The sequence below is a fragment of the Elgaria multicarinata genome, chromosome 4, assembly GCF_023053635.1.
Source record: "Elgaria multicarinata webbii isolate HBS135686 ecotype San Diego chromosome 4, rElgMul1.1.pri, whole genome shotgun sequence".
NCBI classification, from domain to species: Eukaryota; Metazoa; Chordata; class Lepidosauria; order Squamata; family Anguidae; genus Elgaria; species Elgaria multicarinata.
The window spans coordinates 82443574-82465035 of record NC_086174.1 but is presented as its reverse complement, the minus strand read 5'-3'; the positions used below and the strand labels follow the sequence as shown (position 1 = coordinate 82465035).

The following is a 21462-nucleotide window of genomic DNA, read 5'->3' as shown; positions in this document are numbered from 1 at the left end:
AATCCAGAGAAAATTAAGTACATAACCAGTGGGACTTAAGCATGTGGTTGAATAAAATCTCCATTGATGTCAGTGGGGTTTAAGCGTACAAACTTCCTCTGGATTACATTCATTCACCTTGCTTTTGAGAAGGCACATATTTGCTGGAACACCTTGTTTCAGGGCCTACCACTGATGGGAATACTTTGGAATATGAATTTTGTTCTCCCTTTTTTGTTTTCCTCCTCTATTTCTCTACAATGCTTTTTAATGGACCCCAGAACTGTTGTTGTTTAAAACGGATACTGTATACTGTTGTTTTTATATTTTTTGATGGTTTAAAATTTTGTATACTTTTAATGTCCACTGTTTTTTAACTTTTGTAAACCTCCCAGAGAGCTTCAGCTATGGGGCGGTATATAAATTTAATAAATAAATAAATAAATATTCATTATAGTACTTGTCTTTGTCCCTATGTACTAGTGATTGTATTGTTGCATTTAGGATTCAGACCACGTTTCTATCTCCTTTTGCTTTTACTTGTTTTCTGTTTATGACTATTTCAAGAGTTTCATCGGTCACCCATTGAGGTCTTTCTTTCTTTTTAATTAGAGGTGTTGACTTTTTGCATTCTTCCCTAATAATATCTCTAACTTCAGTTCACAATTCTTCTGTTTCTCTATCTATCAAGTTTAGTGCCTCAAATCTATTTTTATTTGATTTTTATTTTCGAGATTAGTAATTCATGATCTGTACTGCAGTCTGCTCCTGGTATCGTTTTCACCGAAAGGATGGAACTCCTCCATCTTTTGTTTCCAATTATGTAATCAGTTTGATTCCTGTATTGGCCATTCGGTGTCGTCCACATATACAGTCGGCTCTTCGATTGCTAAAAAAATGTATTTGCAAGAAACAGATTGTTGACTTCGCAGAATTCAATAAGTCTATCTCCTGCTTTATTTCTATCTCCTAGCCTCCATTTTCCCACCATGTTTGGTTCCACTCTGTTCCCTACTTTTGCATTCCAATCTCCCATTATTATTAGGACATCCTTTTTTGGTGTCTGGTCGATTTCTTCCTGCACTTCTGCATAGAATCTCTCTGTTTCCTCCTCTTCTGTGTCTGCTGTTGGAGCATATACTTGTATGATGGTTATGTTAATAGGTTTCCCATTAAATCTCATTGATATCACTCGATCTGACCTTGCGTTATAACTCCTTATTGCTTTTGCTATATCATTTCTTACTATTAGAGCAACCCCGTTTCTTCTTCATTTGTCATTTCCTGAATAGAAAACTTTACCTGATTGGCAGTGTCCCAATCCAGTCCATCTTAACTCGTTCACACTAAGTTTAGTGATGTTTATGTTTTCCATTTCCCGCTTCACAATTTCTAACTTTCCTTGCTTCATACTTCTCACATTCCATGTTCCTTTTATGAACGTTGTACAACTCTAGGCTTTCCTTTTGCATCTGCACGCGCCATCAACCAGCCTTCCTTTTGGCTTTAACCCAGTTGAGTCATTACACACAGAGCTATTCGTAATAGTCCTTTGTTCTTCCCCAGTAACTGGGTGAGTGCCTTCTGACCTGGTGGTCTCGTTTTCCAGCACTATCTCTTGATATGTCTTGGTCAGTCTGTCCGTAGGGTTTTCATGATAAGAAAATTCAGAGGCGGTTTATTTTTTCTAGCAGTACAATAATAACAGAAAGGTTTATTTGAAAAACACATATTTGAAAAATTAAATCAACCAATTGTGTAATATCTGACAGACCTGACATTCAAGCTTGAAACTAACCACAAGCAAGAATAACTACTGTTAGTTTTAACTGACCTATTTCAGAACAACTTCACATATCTCTATTAAGATCTAAGCAGGAAAAATAAAATTCCAACAGTCAGCAGCAAATTTTGGGGAGCTGGTTTGAACAGAACAATTAAAAATGTTTATGTGCCTGCATCAGTTTTGTTGGGGCTTTTATGGGAGTTTTTAAAAAGAGGTTTGGGGGATTTCTGCAATCCTGATAAACAACTGCTTATTATAAAGAAAATAGTGTATTAACTTCATGGGTGGATAGGAGTGCTCTCAATCTCTAATGCTAAAAGGTATGAGATTCAGTGCTTGTTAACCTAGTACAATGTTTTGGTTAGCTTTTTAGTTATATAAGAGAGCCAACCCTTCTTGAAGACACACTCTGATCTAGCAAGGGAGATCCACAAGTAGAAGCATGGATTCTGTTTATTAACTGATGTTGTTATAGATTTTATTCTGGATCCACATCATGATGTTTATCCAAGCTGAACTGGCTGGATATGGATGAAAATGTGCATCCTAATCAAAAGCCGCAAATTGTTATATACAACTAGTTGCATTCAGCCAAGGCTGTATCAGTGTCAAGGGCTTTGCGTGAACAGAAAGGAAAGGGTAAGAACCCCATCCCCACTGCCATTTTCCTGATCAAAGTGTCACAGACACAGATGCCTACACATGCACATGTAGTTGCTTTGCAGTTAAGAAAAAATAATAATGAGTAGGAGCATCATCGCATGTAGAAAATTGTGTTTGCTTACCCTTGCTTCTCCATCCAGCATGTTTGTCCCTCATTACTTCCTTTTTTGAAAGAGGAAGTAAACAATGTGCATGTGGCCCATTCAGTGGGCTGTTTTGATTGCGCTGCTTCTCTTTCACACAGGAGGAGATAGCAGCAACTTCTGTCTTTAAAAATAAGTTGGACTTACTGGGGTGTTTTTTTTGTGGCATGAAGAAGGCATACAGGAGGCAGCCGATGTCATGAGAAGGACCTACGAAAACTTGTGAGTGCCCACTAACGAGCATGCAATAAAATGCTCGTCTGATGGAGCTCTAGATCTTGTGATGTATTTCCTACATCATGTTGATTTTTGACACTATACTTCCAGATTTAGGATGCAATCCTATGCATATTTAGACAGGAAAAAGGCTTACGACGCCCAGCATTCCCCAGCCAGCCATGCTAGCTGGGGAATGCTGGGTGTTGTAGGACTTTTTTCTGTCTAAATATACATATGTTGCACCAGTAAGTGCTAGGTTAGAAATTTGAACTGATGTAAGATGTGGGTGTTAGATAGAATATGTTTACACTTTCTGCCTGAGAGAAATAAATACCCATTATTGAATTTAATGTTGATAGCCTATAACATTTTCTCAAGATATTTTAGCACAAAATGTTAGGTGTTAAATTGGCCAAGGAAAGGTGTTCATGCAGTTCATTTATATATTGGAAACAGAATGCTTTTAGCTAATAACTGGGTTCAAAGTAAGTTCAGCATGTTATTCAGGTTGTTTCTCAGCACTGTGACATTTGTTTTTTGCTTTGTTTCCTCTTTGGAACATAAAACACTGAATATTGTTAATCTTTATTCTTGTCATCTAGACTTCTCTTACCTTTGAATAAATGTCTAAAATGAGGTTATTGCTAAGCAGTTGCAATCCAGTGTTTTCACAAATGTTCCATAATTTTTTAACACACTTGACGCATCAATTTTTAAAATATAAAATGCAATTGCAGTGTCAGTTTTTCATGTTTTATTGGACTAACAAAGAGCTATTGAGGCTTCTCTGGACTGCTGCCTCTTTAATTACTACTGTCCTGTTCTGTCCCAGTCTCAGCAGTACCTAATTGATAGTGAATTCATCCGTTCTTTTTCTCTACTGGGTTATGTGTATAGTTTATTTACTCATTTTGTCTTTTATGTCAGAGCAACTGCCCATTTAATTTTCTATCACAGCCAGGTTCGCCCACTATGGGAAAGAAGGTTGCTTTATAATTATTTTTAAGAATGTTGTTAGGGAAAAATCTCCAACCAGAAGGGAGGGAATAGGAAAACCAGACAAGTCCAGATGCAGTGACTATTTCTTTATTAACTACACGTGTAGGAGGAACCTCACCCTCAACGGATCGAAAGCAAGATTCTCTACCCATCATCCACAACCAACATCTTTTATAACATTCCACGTCCCTCCTGAGGAGCTTATGCTCTTCCCTCCTCCCATCCCTTATTGATTGCAGAGTTATACATTTTCCATAAACGAAACCATTTCTAACAGCTAACAATACATGATATCTGGGACACTATGCCGTGTTTATGTGAGTTACTGTACCAGATAAGCCCCCCATGCAAGGGCAGGCAAAGCTAATAACAAGCACAAGTGTGCCAGAGTGTCTAGAATAGTGACAACATGGATCCAGGATCCAAGCCTAAGAAGCTGTGTTTAGGAAGTTGTTACCCATGACCAGGCAGATTAGGGCCTTGTTTGTGTGTTAGAAAGTACAGGGCAGCCTTGAGCAACTGCCAACTGCATTTCCGATGACTCTTAAGAAATGGAAAGGGGGAAGGGAGGGGTTTGGTTGCAGAGGCTTGAGTACTTGGTGTACACTTTTCCCACAGAAAGGGGGTCTTTTGGTGGGGGTCTTTTGACCCACCTTAACAACGTGGATCTCGGGCAAAGCTTTTGAAGTTAAATGGGTATTGCCTTGGCAGTCAGGACTATTGTAAAATTATTATTATTATTATTATTATTATTATTATTATTATTATTATATTTGTATCCCGCCTTTTGCCCAATACTGGGCCTCAAGGCGATAAAAAAAAAAGTTTCCACAATCCATATCAATGTAATACCTTTATTAAGCCAACTCAGAGGTTCCAAAATACATTGCAAATTTTCCAGTTCTCCAGAACTCATCAGACAAGTTGGTAAACAAATCAAAAAGGGCTGAAGGGAGAGAGGAAAAAGTGGCTGATGTTCAAGTGATGGAGTCTGCAATAATAATAATAATAATAATAATAATAATAATAATAATAATTTGGTTCCAGTCTTAAGATTGAGCATGAGCGGAAGTTGCAGACATTCAAACTAGGCTCTACTATTATTATTATTATTATTATTATTATTATTATTATTTATATAGCACCATCAGTGCACATGGTGCTATACAGAGTAAAACCTGCCGCATAGGCTTACATTCTAATAGAATCATAATAAAACAATAAGAAGGGGAAGAGAATGCACCAAACAGGCACAGGGTAGAGTAAAACTAACAGTATAAAAGTAAGATCAAAATCAAGTTTTAAAAGCTTTAGAAAAAAGAAAAGTTTTTAGCTGAGCTTTAAAAACTGTGATTGAACTTGTACCGTACCAGGTACAGATGTGGTTTCAGCTTGTACTTGGCACCCTATCAAGGATTACTGGGAAGATGAAACAGGCAAGGGGCGAGTTCGCACAAAATAAAAAGCCACCTTGAGGGTAATCCTCCACAGGGCTTTTCATCTCTGCAGTGACCATCATTTTCAATATTCAAGCACCCCAACAACCCACCTTCACTGGGTTAACACATAAGAAGCATTTCTATTTAAATTATAGTAATACTTTCTAAAATTGCATCTATAGATACAACTTAGCATGTACACATTTTATGCTTATCTGTATCCTCTTTTGTCCTCTTCGTTGGTGATTCATTTCCTTTCTTTTGGCAATCATCAGAAGTGCCCACCTTAGTCTGACTTCCACCAGTTTGTGTGAAGTATTGTTGAAATGGAAGAGAAAAAGTTTCTCCTTCAGTAGAAAGGGGCACTCCTTTAAATCCTTCATTATTCCATTTTTACCTTTTATTCTTAAGTGCCAGTGGAATCAGTACAATGCTTATGAGACTGGTAGGAAGAAAGACTATGAGGAAACTATAGGAATCAAAGCTATACTAGAAATGAAATAACTAGAGTTGTATGAGAAGTGGGAGAAAGTGTTATGACTTCCACATGTTTCAAGGAAAATGTTTGAAGGTCAGATCACTTATATGTGTTTTCAAATGCACCAGTTGTGAGAAGGACCAGGACTGTAAAGAAAGAGCCTGAGGTTTTGAAATGGACTGGGTCATTCGTACTGTGTTAAGATCTCATTAAATTCTCACTAAGCTGTCCTGCATTTTCCACAGGACAGCACAGAATGTCCTTCCAAATGGATTCTTTTGTCGTCCGTTACTTTATTAAATAAACAACACAGGTATTACTCATGATTGCTTGCCTTATTTTTTAAAAAATCAAAAAGTGCCTCTTTTGTATATTTCTAGTATAGTGAATATGAAAGGAAAACAGATCTGGGAAGACAACAATGTTTGGTTCACATGCTACAATTAGCTTAATTATTTTGATGCTTTGGGAAGAAAATGTAAAAACAAACAAACATTTGTACAGGTTCAGTTGTTATTTTTCAGCTCAAAACAGATTTGTTTTAAATTTAGCTTCCAATTCTAGTGATGGGTATTGCTATGTTCGGAGAAAGATAGACAGGGAGAGTATTTTGGAACAAGTATTTGGTTGGGATGAAGCAGAGCCTGCACTGATTGTCCGAACGTTAGGAAGTAACCTTTTAAATATCCTGTCCCCAAACCATTTAGAGCTTTACTAGTAAACCAACACTTTGAATTAACTTGGAAATAAATCAGGAGCCAATGGATGTGGTTCATTAATGGAGTCACATGCTTTAGAACAATAGTCCTGGTCAAGAATCTAGCTGCTGCTTTTTGCACCGTTGAAGTTTTCATACATATGTCAAAGGCAGCCTCATGTAGAGTGTATTGCAGTAGTCCATCCTGAATGTGACTATGCCTACAATCCTATACTGGGAGTAAGCCCCATTCAACTCCATGTATAAGATTGTACTCTAAGGCCAGTGTGACAGTGACCAGATCAGTCTTCCCCAATAAAGGGCACAGCTGGAATACCAGCCTAAACTGTGCAAAATCATGCAACATGTCACCCAAGACCAAAGCTGCATCTAAGAACTATTGAGCTATGAATCTGATTCTTCAGGAGGGTGCAACCCCAACCAAACCGGTGGTACATGTTATCTCGGATCACCTTTCAAACTGACCAAAAGCTCCTCTACCCCAGTCTTGTCTGGATTATGACCATATAGTGGATGTAACATAAGAAACCGGGTTTTAAATACAGCACGGATTCTAAGATAAATGGGGATATGGGAAAGACAATTTTCTTCTTTGCTAAAATGCCAAGGTGCCCTTTTTCTTTGCTCAACATCTGATGGCTATCCCAGTTCTCTAGAGGTTACAGAGAATGCTGCATGATTACACAGAGATTCTGCTCTGCTGGCTATCAAAGCCCTCTAAGGTATTCTAAAATAAGATACACAGTTGTACAGGTCAGTACTTCAGAATTAATGTAACGTAGCTATCAAAATGTTTTTGGTTTAACACCATGGTTATATATTCATTTAGGCAATACTTAGGTGGAGAACTGGGGTGTGGCGTTGGGGGGATGATATATAACATTGTGCAGTTGCTCCAAAGATTTTAAGTCCCACTGGGTACAATTCAGACTTATGGGATTTTGCTGTTGGTTCAGTGGAATGGGGTTTTGTTTTGTTTTTTATTTCAGTGAGAGGCAGCATGCAAGAATCCAGGACAAAAGGGTGTTGTTGTTGTTGTTTTAAAAAAATCCCTTCCCCCATTATTCAATATTCAATACTCATGTTTCATATTCTGTTTATTGTGTAAACCAGAATATTGCAGTAGGGAGAGTTGAAAACATGCATTATGACACAAAACCAAGCACATTTTTTAGTAATAAATTAACAACAAAATAATTTATACTAATAAATCCAACTTCAAGCATTCTCCTGTTTCTAGTGCTCATAGCAGGAACAATTATCAAAGAGTATCTCACCAAAATAATCGGCATAATTTCCTGCGGTGTCCTTCTGACAATGGCTGCAGTCCATAACTGTTCTGATCAGTTTTAGCTTTGAATTGTGCTTTTTATTGGGCTGATACGTGGGGTCACACCCTGCTAATATTGCAATGTTTTAAAAGCTTAATTAAGCTGCCATTATTGTAAAATATCCAGAGAAATGTATTTATAAAGCTTTTGATACATTTAAAAATAAATGTTGAATAAATAAAAATTCACTTGTAACCTAACTAGAAGCTTTTTATTCATTGTTGACATACTGTTACATAATGGGGAAAGTTATAAGCAATAAATAGTAATAATTCACTGTAGAAGACATATGAATAATTTCCGATGCCATTTCCGTTTGAGCTGTTCCTTTCCCCCTATGGTTTTAATCAAAATTGAAAATAGGAAGCATTGAATGATGGGAAAAATGAAACACTTTCTTCTCTGAATAAAGAAATAGCAACTATTCTAAGCTGTTAAAATATGCTAAGATATATAGGTTAAATCCTGAAATAGATTCAAAATAATGTGCTTCTGTGGATCTATCTTCTTTCAAAGCACTAAAGTAATGCTGTCTTTGAAGCTGGTTTGATTTAGCTAATGAGCTTATAAAAGATTTTCTTTTAATAGCATTGGTACATTATTCTGCCTATGAGAAATTGCTCTGAGAATATTGGTAGTCATTTCTGCAAGCACTCTGGCCCAGTTTGCATCTTCCTTTTTTCTTTTTTGGTTTTTAGGTTTTGTTTGTTTGGGAATAAAAACTGGGCTACAAAGTAACATGAAGGTTTGAGAATCTAAATCTCTTGGGCCTATTTCTGCTCATCAAAACAGGGCTCAGCTCCAGAACATACGATTACATTATATACAAATAAAATGTTTGAGAATTATAGAGAAACCTGGTGAAACAGGTTGAGTATTTTCTAAAAGGATTTTTAAAATGTGATGCTTGTTTGTTCCTTTTCCTTGTTTTTGCACATTAGTCTTAAAATATTTACTTTCAACCATAGAATACCTTACAGAATCTAATATAGTTACAATCCTGCATTTCTGATCTATCGCTTTGTTCAGATTAAAATCCAGGTTTTCTGTCCTTGGTTGTCATTTGTTCCTCTCCATGCACTATTCAGGGCTGTGTACTCTATATGCCAGAAGAAAATGAGGCTCTTTAGGATTGTGGATGTGATTTCAAACAGAGAGGTCCTAGTGTAACCAGTCAAAAGACATTGTGGAGCTATTTAATTTTTTCTGTTTAAAGGTTGTTGTTTTGTGGTAAAGAAGGCAAAGTGGTGGAAAAACACAGTACACGGATAGAAGAGATTGTCTACCTTTTTTGTTTGAACCTTTAACAGCTGCTTTATCTGCAGGCATTAACAGGTGATAACACCTATTTCAATATTGTAAAAAGCATGACCTATTGATTTCTGTGGTTCAAACAGTTGTTCAAGGCCCAGGAGGAGACCAAGTTGTTTATTTTTCTCTCTTTGTGACAAGACATCCCCAGTACACCTCTGGAACAGCCTGTTTTGCAACTCAGTGCCCTTTGCAGAGCTTACTGAGAGCATATTGGGCCCTCTGGTGGCGACACCCATGTCATCCTCCTGGCACAATATTGAACCCTGCTCTCTGCCAGTGGAACGGGATTTGCTCTACTTTGGCCCCTCAGCCGTCTTCCTCCCATGCTCATATGAATGTATACTATCTTCAGGGTTTTTTTAAAGCTGTTTTTTATGATTTAGGAAGTGCTATTTCTGTGTTCTGCATCTGGAACCTCACCCTGAAGACACTTTATAACCACTAACCATTGTCAAAACAATAGTTGTACCTACTGTTTGAAACTTCTCTTCAGATGCTGATCTTTGTTTCCCTATTATTAGTCTTTGTTTCCCTATTATTATCTTTTAAAACACTTCTATCCTTTCTGTTTTCTAGATTATTATGATTAGATATATTGTGTAAAAATAAAATAAAAGGTAGAAATATATACCAAAAGAGAGCGTCATCAGATGAGTGTTTTATCGCACACTTGTTACTGGCCACTCACAGCTTTTTGTGGGTCCTTTTGAAGATGCCGTCCTCCTCCTGTGTATCTCCCACTTCTTCTGGTCTTCTTTCCACAACAAAATAAGACCCCGCTAAATCCACTTTTTAAAAAGTGAAACATGCCACCAATTCCTGCAGCGTGCCGGAAAAGCAGCTTGATAAAAATGGCCACTGAATGGGCCATGTGGTCATTGTTTACTTCCTCTTTCTTCCCCGTGTGAAGAAAGAGGAATTATCCTGGGACAGAAGCACGGTGTATGGGGGGGAAGCGACAGTAAGGAAACACGATTTTCTCCCCATCTGATGACGCTCATAATCTCTGAGATAGCTTAGTGTGTGCTACTTGTGAATGATAGGTCATTCAGTGGTAAAATCATGGCCATCTAGGATTTGATACTGGATGAGGGAGTTGACCTGGTGTGTATTACAGAGACCTGATTGGAAGAAGCGGATGAGGGAAACTTGTCTCAGATCTTGTCCACCAAGTTTCTATGTACAGCATCAGCCAAGACTAACAGGAGCAAGGAGGCAGAGTTGCTATGGTCTATTATGATTCTAACCCCCTGACCAAGTGCCCTTTCCAATAGTTTACCAGTTTTGAGTGTTTGTTCTGGCCAATAGCTGATGAAAGAATGGGGATTCTGTTTGTGTACCACACAGCCTGCTGCTCAATAGTCTCCATACCTGAGCTAACCAGGGTAGTCTCAGTTGTGCTGTTAGAGTCTCCCAGACTGATGATATTGGGCAACTTCAGGATCCATGTAGAGGCCATCTTATTGGGAGTGGCTCAGGGCTTCATGGAATCCATGAGGTGACCCCAAGTGGTATAAGACCCTACTCATATAGCAGAACATACTCTAGACTTAGTTTTCTTGTTCTGGACAGGAGGAGGGTGATCTGGGTATACAGGAACAGTATGCAATCCCTTTATTATGGACAGATCACTCCCTGGTAGGTTTTAGACTAACAGGAGCTCCAAATCTACAGATTTGGGAGACCAATGAAAATGTCCATGGATTCAGATTGTTTTCTGACTACCCCAAGTTTCAATCTGTAGTACTGGGAAATGACCCGGTGGTTGATACAATTGTTCCTGAGTGCCTTCTTCCTGCTGATAGAGCCAAATGAATGAGTTCCCAGGTGTCAGGGATAGTTGAGGCATGGCAGTGGGGCCTTGTACCTTTTAGCTAAGATTTAATTAGAAGTTGTGTGGAAGGTTTGGGGCCTGTTCGGCCTCTGGAATTGATCTTTGTCAGCATTCTTAGAGCAGAGTTGTGGGAGTGCCATTACTTCCTGCAAACCACCTGCTTGCCTCAGCCTTGGTAGAGAAGCTTTCTGTGAGAAATTGATAGAGAAAGGGTGGGAGTTTGCAGAAGGGTTGCCCAAATTAAAGTGTCGTCTTGATGGGCTGAGCAGTGCCACTAGGTTTGGACAGGGACATTGCTGAAAGATCAAAGCCCCTGTCTGTCAAGTGGTCTGGAAGAGGCCTACACCTCCCTTTTTAAGCTGGTGCAAAGGCAAGGAGCCTTTGCTGGGAACATCTGCTCTGAATTCCTAGAAAACCTCCCTGTTTGGATCCGTCATCATTTGAGACTCTGCACATGTTCCTTCCTAAGTGGATCTGAGGTTGGACTAGCTCTCTTTGGGTAGTTTGATAGGCCTTTCAAGAATTTGCTCCTTTGATTATCTGAGGGATCATGTCAGGAATCATCCCCCTCCGTTGACCGGGTTTGGAACCCATGTATAGATTAACCTTCCCTTGTATTCAGAACCATGAAGATGGTAATGGGGAAACCACATTGATGGGGATCTCGTCATGGTAGCAGTGATTAGCTTTTGACTGTTCTGGAATTTCTTGGAGCCTATAGCTACCAACCATCAGCTATATGATTTCTGAAGTGTGTAACCATTAAGCTTTGCCATGGGTTTCCTCCAGTAAAGAAGTGTCAGTGATTTGGGTATCCTGTGTCAGTTTGCCAGAATGTGTGCTTACCTGAGGGACCAGGAGATCTGACACCAGAGATCTCAGAGTGATAAAGCAGCAAGGAATGATGTCTAGAACAACAAAAGAGGAAGTCTTGGGGCAAGACTAAAGCCCATATTAAGGCATATGCTGTAGCAGTGGTGGCTGCAAAGAAATCATACTTTTCCACATTCAATGTAATAAATAAATAAATAATCACATCAAGTGCTTGATGCTGTGGATAAAGCTATTCACATCTGCTTACATTTAAACCACAGTTGTAACACCTCCTAATGATATTTGGCATCTGCTTGTCCAGTTTTGATGGATTGGTTTTAGTTTGTACAGCCTGAGGATACGGACAAGTTCCTTGGTAGTGTGAGATCAATCAATAGTACGCTTGATCCTGGCCTTTCTTGGTTGATTAACAAAGCCAAAGGAGGTTTAGTCGAGCAGGTGAGAAAGGTGGTGAATGCTTCCTTAAAGGTAGTTCCATCCAGCCTTAAGATGACTTTAGTAAGAGATTTATTGAAAAAGTTTTCTCTGAATCCCACCATGATGTATAGATGAGGTTAGATGAGGTCCAACAAACTGAAATTCAATTCAGACAAAACATATAATCTTCTGGTTGCAAAACAGGGATTCAATCTGTTTTGGATGGGACTGTACTATCTTAGAAAAGTAAGGTTTGCAGTGTGGAAGGACTCCTGGATTCAATTTTACATATGGATGACCATGTGGCATAGTGGCCAGGACTGCCTTTGCCCAGCTTAGGCTGTGCCCATTCCTGAGGAAATCAGACCTGGCCATGGTATAACAAACTTCATTTACATCAAGACTGGATTACTGTAATACTCTGTGAAATGCAGATGGCCACTCTCTGGTTTTCTTTTACCGACTGGTAAATAAATATTTATTCCAGCAGGCCTTTGCCTGCTACATATCTGCTGAATCATGTTAAAATTATGTTTTATTTGTGGTCTATGTGTTTGTTGTATTATATTTTGTGACATTGTGGCTTTAAATTGTTCTAGTTCACCATGAGTAGTGGATCTAAATAAAATAAAATAAAAGCTTTTTGTAAACAAACTCCCAGTAGCAGCACAAATTCAATTCCAGTGGCTACAAATCCAAACCTCCAGTGTACCGCCTGTTTTTTAATAGCTGAATATATCATCTTTATTTTAATTAGATTATTTCAGTGGTTATTTTAACTATGCGTAATTTTTAATTTAAAAATATATATGGCAGTCTAGGTTCTGGACAATATTTAACAAGCAAACTTATAGCATCTATGTTGAAACTTGTATTATAGTTACTCCTTTCTCCTTTTGGTAATTTATTCATTACTCAAACTTCCACTTATCATACTACACAAATAAAACGACATTACTGTAATCTGGGGAAAACTAGATATTTATTAACAGCCTCAGAGGTAGAATCAATAACTAGAGTTAAACAGTGGGTTCGATTCAGTGGTCTCATTCAGCTGACAGTCCTGCTTCCGTCAATGAAACCAAGCAGGAGGGGGCAATCCCCTCTCCCCTCGCTGGTCCCTGTGCATCCTCAGAATCTGCTCTGAAAGGCTGGGTAGCCCTTGGGAGCGGATATTTGTGTGGCGTGCAAGGCTGCAGTGGGGAGGTCAGAGGGAGAAAGTCCTTTTGCATCAGCAGGCTTTCATTGGTGTGATGTTGGATTTAGCCCATCATTTAAGATTTATTTAGTACTTTAGGTGTGTCCATGGCACTTCACATACGTTTTCTCATTAACCTTTTCAACAATCCTGATGATGTTGTAGGGCATTGGACTGTGTCTGACACAGTAAGTCCATCTAGTGAGTTTGTGGCAGAAATATGATTAACACTGGAAATTTTCAAGCTCAGCTCACACTCTTATCTACTAGTGCTTACATCTAGCAGAAATTAAGCATACTGCAGTTTCATTAAATTAAATGTGCAAACGCATACTTAACACTTCCTCTGAAATTAGCTGTATTGCCTTTCTTACATGTTCACACAGATCAGCTGTGTTCATTGATAGTGGTTTTCAGTACACAGTTTCAGGAGCAAATATAAATTAAATTTATAGCATTTCTTTCCAGTCAGCTTCCTTAGGTGCACGTGTGCTTCTTGGATACTCCTGAAAAGGATGAATGAAACTAGTTACTGCCAGAAATATTCTCCTTTGCTTTAATGGCGGGTGGTGTTTTTTGTTTTGTTTTTACTTATGCCCTGTAGATGTCTGTTAAGCAGTCATGTTTAATTCATTTGTACTTTAGAATATGGGTCATGTGTTTTTTCGTTACTCGTGATTAGACAGGCTGACAATTTCTGCTTTGATAAGACATAGTTCATTATAAATTGGAGATGAAGCTGTTAACATGCCTGCTATAGTTTTACAGTCTATCCTGTCATATCAGAATAATTTAGGAGGCTGTTGTCTTCTATTTTTAAAAGGAAAATGCCAGTATTTCCACGAAGGCAGCACCTGACTTCTCCTGTCCCTGCTTTGGCAGCAGAACGATAATGGAACAGCCCTCGACATGGTCAGGACACTTTGTTCTGTTCATATTGTTTTAAGAAACTGCTGTAATTAAATATTTTAAAAATAATACCCCTCAGCTTTTGTTTGTTGATGAAACTGAAAGAAAGGCACTCCTATCACAATTAGCTAATAACTGTTAATGGCATTGTAAAAAGAGGAAAGCTTTATTACTTAGACCTCATCCTGTGACCACTGAGATTAGATTTCAGGATTAGAGATCAAGAGAGCCATGTGTTTAGGCCTAGGTGAATCCACTGGTTCAGAAATCTGTGCCTCCAAATGACCACCGCTGGATCATGATCATGATAGCAGACTTACACATTGCTTTGGGCAGTCATGTGGATGCTGCTTGCGGTCTGAAAGCTTCATCCCACGTACCTCCTTCCCTCGGATTATCCCCATAGCACTAAGCTATGTTGTTGGTTTTGCTACCGGGCGACAGCGATCCTTTGCATACCAGGAGGTGAGTTTAAGGGGGGAATGTAAAAAAGCATAAAAAATCAATGGATGACCCAATTCAATTCAAATTTGGTATGCTTAAAGCTCTCCCTAATATCTATTACTGTGCCAATTTTGGTGTCTTTATCTTTAAAGCATTTCTTTGAAATCCTGCTCCTGCGCCCCAGCGGCAGCTCGGAAGACACGCTCAAAATGTAGGGGCTAAATACGGTGAATCTTTTTGCTTTATTGCACAATTAAGGCAGGATGCATGGGAGTATTTCACAATCAAAGCAGATTATAAGGTAGAAAACTTCTGAGTCCTTTGCATGCAATTCGCAGTGATTGCACAGTATAATGCTGGTGTGATAAGGCACTGAATCAGACTACAGTTTTCAATGAAGCATTAGCTAAAAAGATATAAGGCAGGAGTGTGGTCCTGTGGCCTTCCTGATGTTATTGGACTTCAGCTCCCATCAGCCCCAGCCAGCATGGCCAATGATGGGAGTTGTGGTTCAGCAACATCTAGAGGGCCACAGGCCACAGGTTCCCCGCTCCTGATGTATAGTTTAGTACAGGAGAGTTGTGGAATCCCCCACCTTGCCGTTTTTCCCCCTGGAAAAGTTCCTCAGGCCTCTCTAAGGGGAATGCTTTAGGTATAAGTCATTCTGCCTTAGGTCAAGAGACAGCATTTGCTAGCCCATTGACACCATTTTCAATGGGTTTGATAGGGAATTGAACCCTATTAATACAATTCAGTATTTCTACCTATGGAGCATTTCTGCAGGACATGTTGAAGGGCATGCTCTATTAAGTATTTTCTTAAAATTATTTTCTCCCTTTCTTCCTTACATAATTACAATGAGGCATCGTCTATTCATTTTGTATAGGTTGCAATCTAACAGGATTTTATGCTCTCTCAGCTTAAACTTGAGAAAAAGAAAGGAAATGTATAAAAATCAAGTCAATTATGTAACTTAACACTCCAAATAGAGTTGCCACCCTTTTCTGATAGGGCTCCTATACAACCTTCCTCTACTAAACTATATCTTAGAACCTGTGGCCTTCCAGATGCTGTTGAACTATAACTCCCATAATCTCTGACCATGGCAGCTGATGGGTGTTAGAGTCCAACAACATCTGGAAGGTCAGAGGCAGGAATATGATAGCAATAGCTTCTCTCAGTATTGAGATGTGGGGTGCTCCCAGGCAGAGAGGGCTCCTAGCACTATCAAACCAAAGGCATCGTGTCATTCTTCTGCCTTCTCTTCCTTAATGGATTTTTTTTCTGGGAAGAAAACACACACACCAGAAGATGTGGTGGGGCTTACAGGTGGAAGATGTTGCCACCTGGACCCCCTATCAAAATTCCATGAATAAGGCAAGGCAGCTGCACAATAAAAGCCTCATCTGGAAGCAGCCATTGTACTGAAAAAGCTGGACCTGTATCATTTCTGCCAGTCATGCAGCTTTGAAAGGCACAGACGCTCAGCCAGCTAAAAGGGTGTCAAGGCAACCCTAGCTGTAATGCTTTCCAAAGTCTAGGATTAGTTTTTTAACTAGCTTCTGTCACTTCTTGATGGTGACAAAGCACCATTTCTTGATTTTTCTGTATCTCTGTGCAAGGGAGCTATGAAATGTATTGGCCACGTGTGTGCTTGTAAATAATGTCACTGTTACCGAGTCCAGATGACAAAAGTGACTTTCCCTTTTCCAACTATCCATGCTGAAGCATTTTACATGAGGACAAGGAGGTGGAGCCTCGTTCGCTCATCACAGCACATAGCTTGCTTGCTCTCCCTTTCCCTCCCTTGTGTGTGCGAGCCTCTCTCTCTCCCCCTCTGAGTAGAATGAACAGTTTTCCTTCAGACTCGAGATCAATCTCCAGTTTGCAGTTTGAGGTATACACTGAGAGGACAAGGAAGAAAATAAAGCAGTAGATGCCATGGGCCAACTCTGCTGCTATCCTTTCGGGAGAGAGGAGGTGAAAATCAGTAAGTCTGACTGCTTTGTGCAGTGCCTGAATATTGGGTGCAGCTCTTTTAGAGTGTAGTTTACAGCTAGGCAAAGATAGATGTATGTATTGGGGGTGGGTCCCTCTCACTCTTTAAATTAAATACTTTGCTTCAAAAGGCTAAGTGCAGGAAGGTAGATGTTGAATGACTGAACAGATACATATGTGTGTTAGATTTAGTAACTGAGTCAAATGGTATTTGTAACTTATTTCCCCCCTCCTCTTAATTTTGGTAAGTTATTCTATTAATCTAAATTATTACAGCCGGCATCTTAACATTGCATCCGGGTGTGTATTTGTCTAACTTGCCAGGTACACACTATAGGTTAGGGCACTGTTTTCATGCAACGCTTGCTCGTAAAATGTAACAGACATGGAGGTCTGAAAAGCCAGAGGATTTGTTGATGTTGCACTTTAAAGATGAGAAAATGATTCACCAGTACTTTTGTTTCTTATGCTGTATGGCATCTCTACAAATAGGATCTTCCTTTTCGAACAACTGCCTGGCATGTTTCCATTTTTGCTCAGAGTGCAGAAAATGCATTGCATCAGGGTGTTTTTTTTTTAATGTGTTAACAAAATTTAACTGAATTCAGTGGAATGGTGACTTGGTTTTTTTAATGTTTCAGTGAAATGTTTGCACCAACAGCCTTGGTCCCATAGTTAAATAGGATTGACTTTGAACTTATTTATTTATTTATTTATTTAACATTATTTTTGACAGCCTTTAAGGGTAAAACCCTTTCAGTTAACTGACTGAAATTGTTTCATTCTTCCTATCAGAAAATCAAGCCAGATGCCTGTCACATTGTTTTCAAATTCAGTTTTAATGAGGTTCTTATATTTAGGGCTGGAAATACTTGTTTCTCATCTGGTTTGTATTTCTGCTCTTATGTATCTATTTTGAAGCTGCTCATGAATAGATGCAACTAGTTATAATCATTAAGTCTGCAATTCTTTATACATTTAAGTGGGAGTAAACCCCATTGAACGCAGTGGGACTTACTTTTGAGTAAACATGTCTGGGTTGCCTGGTTAGCTGTCCAAAAATATTAGCAAACAAGTTTCATTTATTTAATTTATTTATTGCATTTATATCCTGCCTTTTTTCCTTCAAGGAACCCAAGGTGGTGTTCATAAACCACCTCTCCATTTTTATCCTCACAACAACAGCCCTGTGAGGTAGGCTGGGCTGAATGTCTGTGACTGGCTCAAAGTCACCCAGTGAGCTTCCATGGCTGAGTGGGAATTAGAACCTGGATCTCCCAATTCCCAGTCCAACACTCTGACCACTAAACCTCACTGGCTCCTAATTCCTAATTTAGCCATTTCAGTACCTGGTCTAGCCTGACTCTTCTTATAGTCTTAACTTTTTGTGTATGGGGGGTGGTGATGATGATGATGATGATGATAATAATAATAGATTAGAAGATATTTATATTTAAAAATAGTTTTTTAAACTTGTGTGTACCAACACACCTGTAAAAATTCAGAATGTGACCGTTCTTTGTAGGACGCCATTGGGGATGGAGAGTTAGTGGAAAACACAAGTAGGTTCCCCAAAAGTTCAGTCTATGGGTGCAGAATAAGAACAGGAAAGTGAGGGAGGAAGGCAAGGTTGGGTGACACAGTAACCTAAAGTAAATAGCATGTTGTTCAAGAAAATCAGCCAGCAGGTGACTCAGAATAATTAGGGTAACCAATCCGGTCACAGACTATATTTGGCCAATGAGGATATACTGGCCTGGGTGATAACAGCTGAACAAGCTCTTGGGGATCATAACACAGTGGCCATCAGCTTTGTCATTGTTACTGATTAGCTTACTAGAAAGCGGCAGCTGCCATGAAGGTTGTGTGTTATAGTTATAATATGACAACTTCAGAAAGGTTTCACCAAACATCCTTGTTAATGTGCGTCATTTCTGTATTATACACAGTGAGCAGAGCCAGGCAGTGAAGGTAATAGTATTTGTTGGCACGGTGGGTGAGTGGGGGAATATAATTTCCAGCTTTTACATTCATTACATTTCTAAAGGAGCCAGAAACACATTCAGAATCCCCTTCAAGCTCTTCTCCCCTGGCAGTCATTAAACTATTTATGTAATATATGAATAATAATGAATGCATTATTTAGAAAATTCAACTTGAGTCATACATCTTAGATTGTAAACTGTTGGGGATAATTAAACCGAGGAAGTAAGTCTTGATAAGATTTTGTGGATAATCATGTCATAACAAAGATAAGAGTTGATAAACTTGTGTTTGGGCTGCACCACCTCAGACTGCAGCCAACATGATTGAATGTTGTCCACCATACAAAACAAAACAAAACTTGCATATAGAAAAGTAGCATGTCAGGGAGAAGGTTGTTAGCAGAAGTGACTGAATGAAGTAGACTGAATGCAGAAAGTGAAGTGCTTGATAAACTTTACCCGAAGTTTAAAACATCAGATTAAATTAAGCCAGGCTTCTAACAGAATGAAACCACCACTACTACAAAAAGTACTGAACATGGTAGTATTTTTATACACAAAAATAGAGGCTAAAAAGACTTATTTGGCCACACCTGGCTGTTAGGTATCATCCCTTCCCCCTTGTCACCCCTGTTTGTGCTGAAGGCTCTTTTATGCATCCAGGGCTGTTAATTACTGACCCCTGCTATTGCACTGAATAGCTGCTTTTAAAAACCCCAGGAACAAATCAAGCCTTAGTTTATGCCTTTTGGGGTGTGTGATCCCATGCCACTGTTATTCCAACACCCCTTCTTGATGGCATGTGGATCACTCTACAAGACTCATTCCTTTCAGGAGAAAACAGTGTTGTTTGCTAAGCAGTGGTCTGGTCAATACATCTGCAACCATCTCCTCCGATGGGCAATACTGGAACTCAATGATCACTTGCTCCTGCAAGTCTCTTGCTACGTGGTGTCCATGTCAATATCCTTGGTATGAGAATTTATCTTCTCAGTCTGTGCCAACTTAGTGCACCTCTGTCCTACAAAAGGGGCACTGGTTTATGCACGTTTAGTCCCATGCCAAATCACTCTTGGCATTCATGGGCCATGGCTATGTGCTTTGCTTCTGTTGATGAGAGTGCTATAACACCATAGGCTTGGCCATACATCTGCAAGTATCCCTTGGCAACCAGTCTTACCTTGTACTGCTTGATTTCTCATTCCATGTTGTATTGGATTTTGAATATCTATTTGCATCCAATTGTTTTGCAGTTGAGCAGCAGCTTTTTGAGTGTCCAAGACTTGGTTTTGTGGAGAGAGTGTATTTCTTTCTGTGCTGCTTTTCTCTGTTTACTGGTCTTATCTGTAGGTAATTTGGAGATGGCCTCGCAGAAGGTGTGTTTCGGTGCCTCACATGTTTTCACCATGTAAGGGAGTCTGCAGGGCAGTATTTTCTTTTTTGTCCTCTGAGCGGCTTACTATCACTTTGCATGCCTTGGGCTGGAGGATTCTCTACCCTTTTAACACCATTATCTGTACCTGCATGCCTTGTACTACACTGTCCCCCAGTTTTCAGCGTTTTTTATGTGGAATGTACACATGGGCTCCACAGCCAAAGACTCTGGTGTGTTTACACTGGGTTTTATCCCATACTATATCTCATATGGGGTGTTTCTCAGTTTCCTTTGATGGCAGCTGGTTCTGTAGGTGAATAACCATCATGACTGCTTCTCTCCAGAATTTGTTTGGAAGACTGGTACTCAGCAGCATACTTTTCTACCAGAATTTTGATATTTCTTTCTGTTACTCCATTCTGTTCAGCGGTGTACAGTACCATAGTCTGGTGCTTGATGCCTTAGGGTATGCTTGTATTTCCTTGCCCGTGTACTCTTCCCCATTGTTGGTTGGAATTGTGCTGAGACTTTACTGGAACATGTTTCTAGTTGCTGCTACAAATTCCTTGAGATTGTCCATTGTCTCATTCTTATGCTTTACAAGATACGTGCTGGTGTATCTGCAATAGTTGTGGCTGAAGGGTATGAATTACTTTTTCTCGGTGGGGGTTGGTGTCTTCATTGGTCCACATGGATCATTAACTCTGATGAACACGTGACACTCTTTTGCCTGGTCATCCTGGCCTTGATGTAGCATATGCTTTTCATTGGGGTGGGGCATGCCAGTCCTCTATCAGGTCCTTTTTTGCAAATTCCTTTATTGCCTCAGGGTTTGTGTGCCAAAGGTGGATGCATTTTCTTTGGGAGGTTTGGGTGGCTGTTCTGCCTTCCTCATCCTGCTCACAAGGCAGTATAGGTAGTCATTTGCAATTCCTTTAGCTTGGACATTTCCCCCCTTCTGAATGGTGCACTCTGCACTAAGAGGGGGTGTTGGTGGTTATCTGCTTCATTAAGACTAGACCTCTGTGGCAAGACCCACCTTTCTGTCCCTTAGGTATGTCTGAGTTTGTATGTCTAGCGAGTGCAGAATGTTTGACTGAGTGGGTGTGGCTAGTGATGCAGTGAGAGAGGGGAAGGGAGGAGTATAAATAGGTTGGCTGAGGGGGTTGTGAGTTTTAGTTTGGGGTTTAGTTTTAGTCTGGGAGTTTTAGTCTGGCTTGTGCATCGTGAGAGTGTTTGATGTGTGAGGAGTGAGAAGAGATAGGATTTTAAGGGACTTGGCATTGTTGTTTTAAATATAAAAATAAGCAGGTTTGATCTAAATTGAAATACCAAAGATCTGTTCAATTTCAATAAACTTTACTTTGTGTTCTGTTACCACAAAGCACGCGTCAGCTTG

At 39.5% G+C, this 21462-nt stretch overlaps 1 protein-coding gene across 3 annotated transcripts in view; it reads left to right on the top strand.

Annotated features, from left to right (window-relative positions):
• AKAP7 (A-kinase anchoring protein 7) overlaps window positions 1-21462 on the top strand; it is a 105494-nt gene that overhangs the window by 61921 nt on the left and 22111 nt on the right. Inside the window, exon 8 of one of the 3 annotated variants that reach the window (XM_063124676.1) lies at window positions 5640-5806. The exons of the other annotated variants lie outside the window; for them this stretch is intronic. Within the exon in view, the coding sequence (XP_062980746.1) occupies window positions 5640-5668 (29 nt within the window). The 3' untranslated portion in view covers window positions 5669-5806. Of the gene's footprint in view, window positions 1-5639; window positions 5807-21462 lie in introns of those variants that run through there. 3 annotated transcript variants of the gene reach the window in all.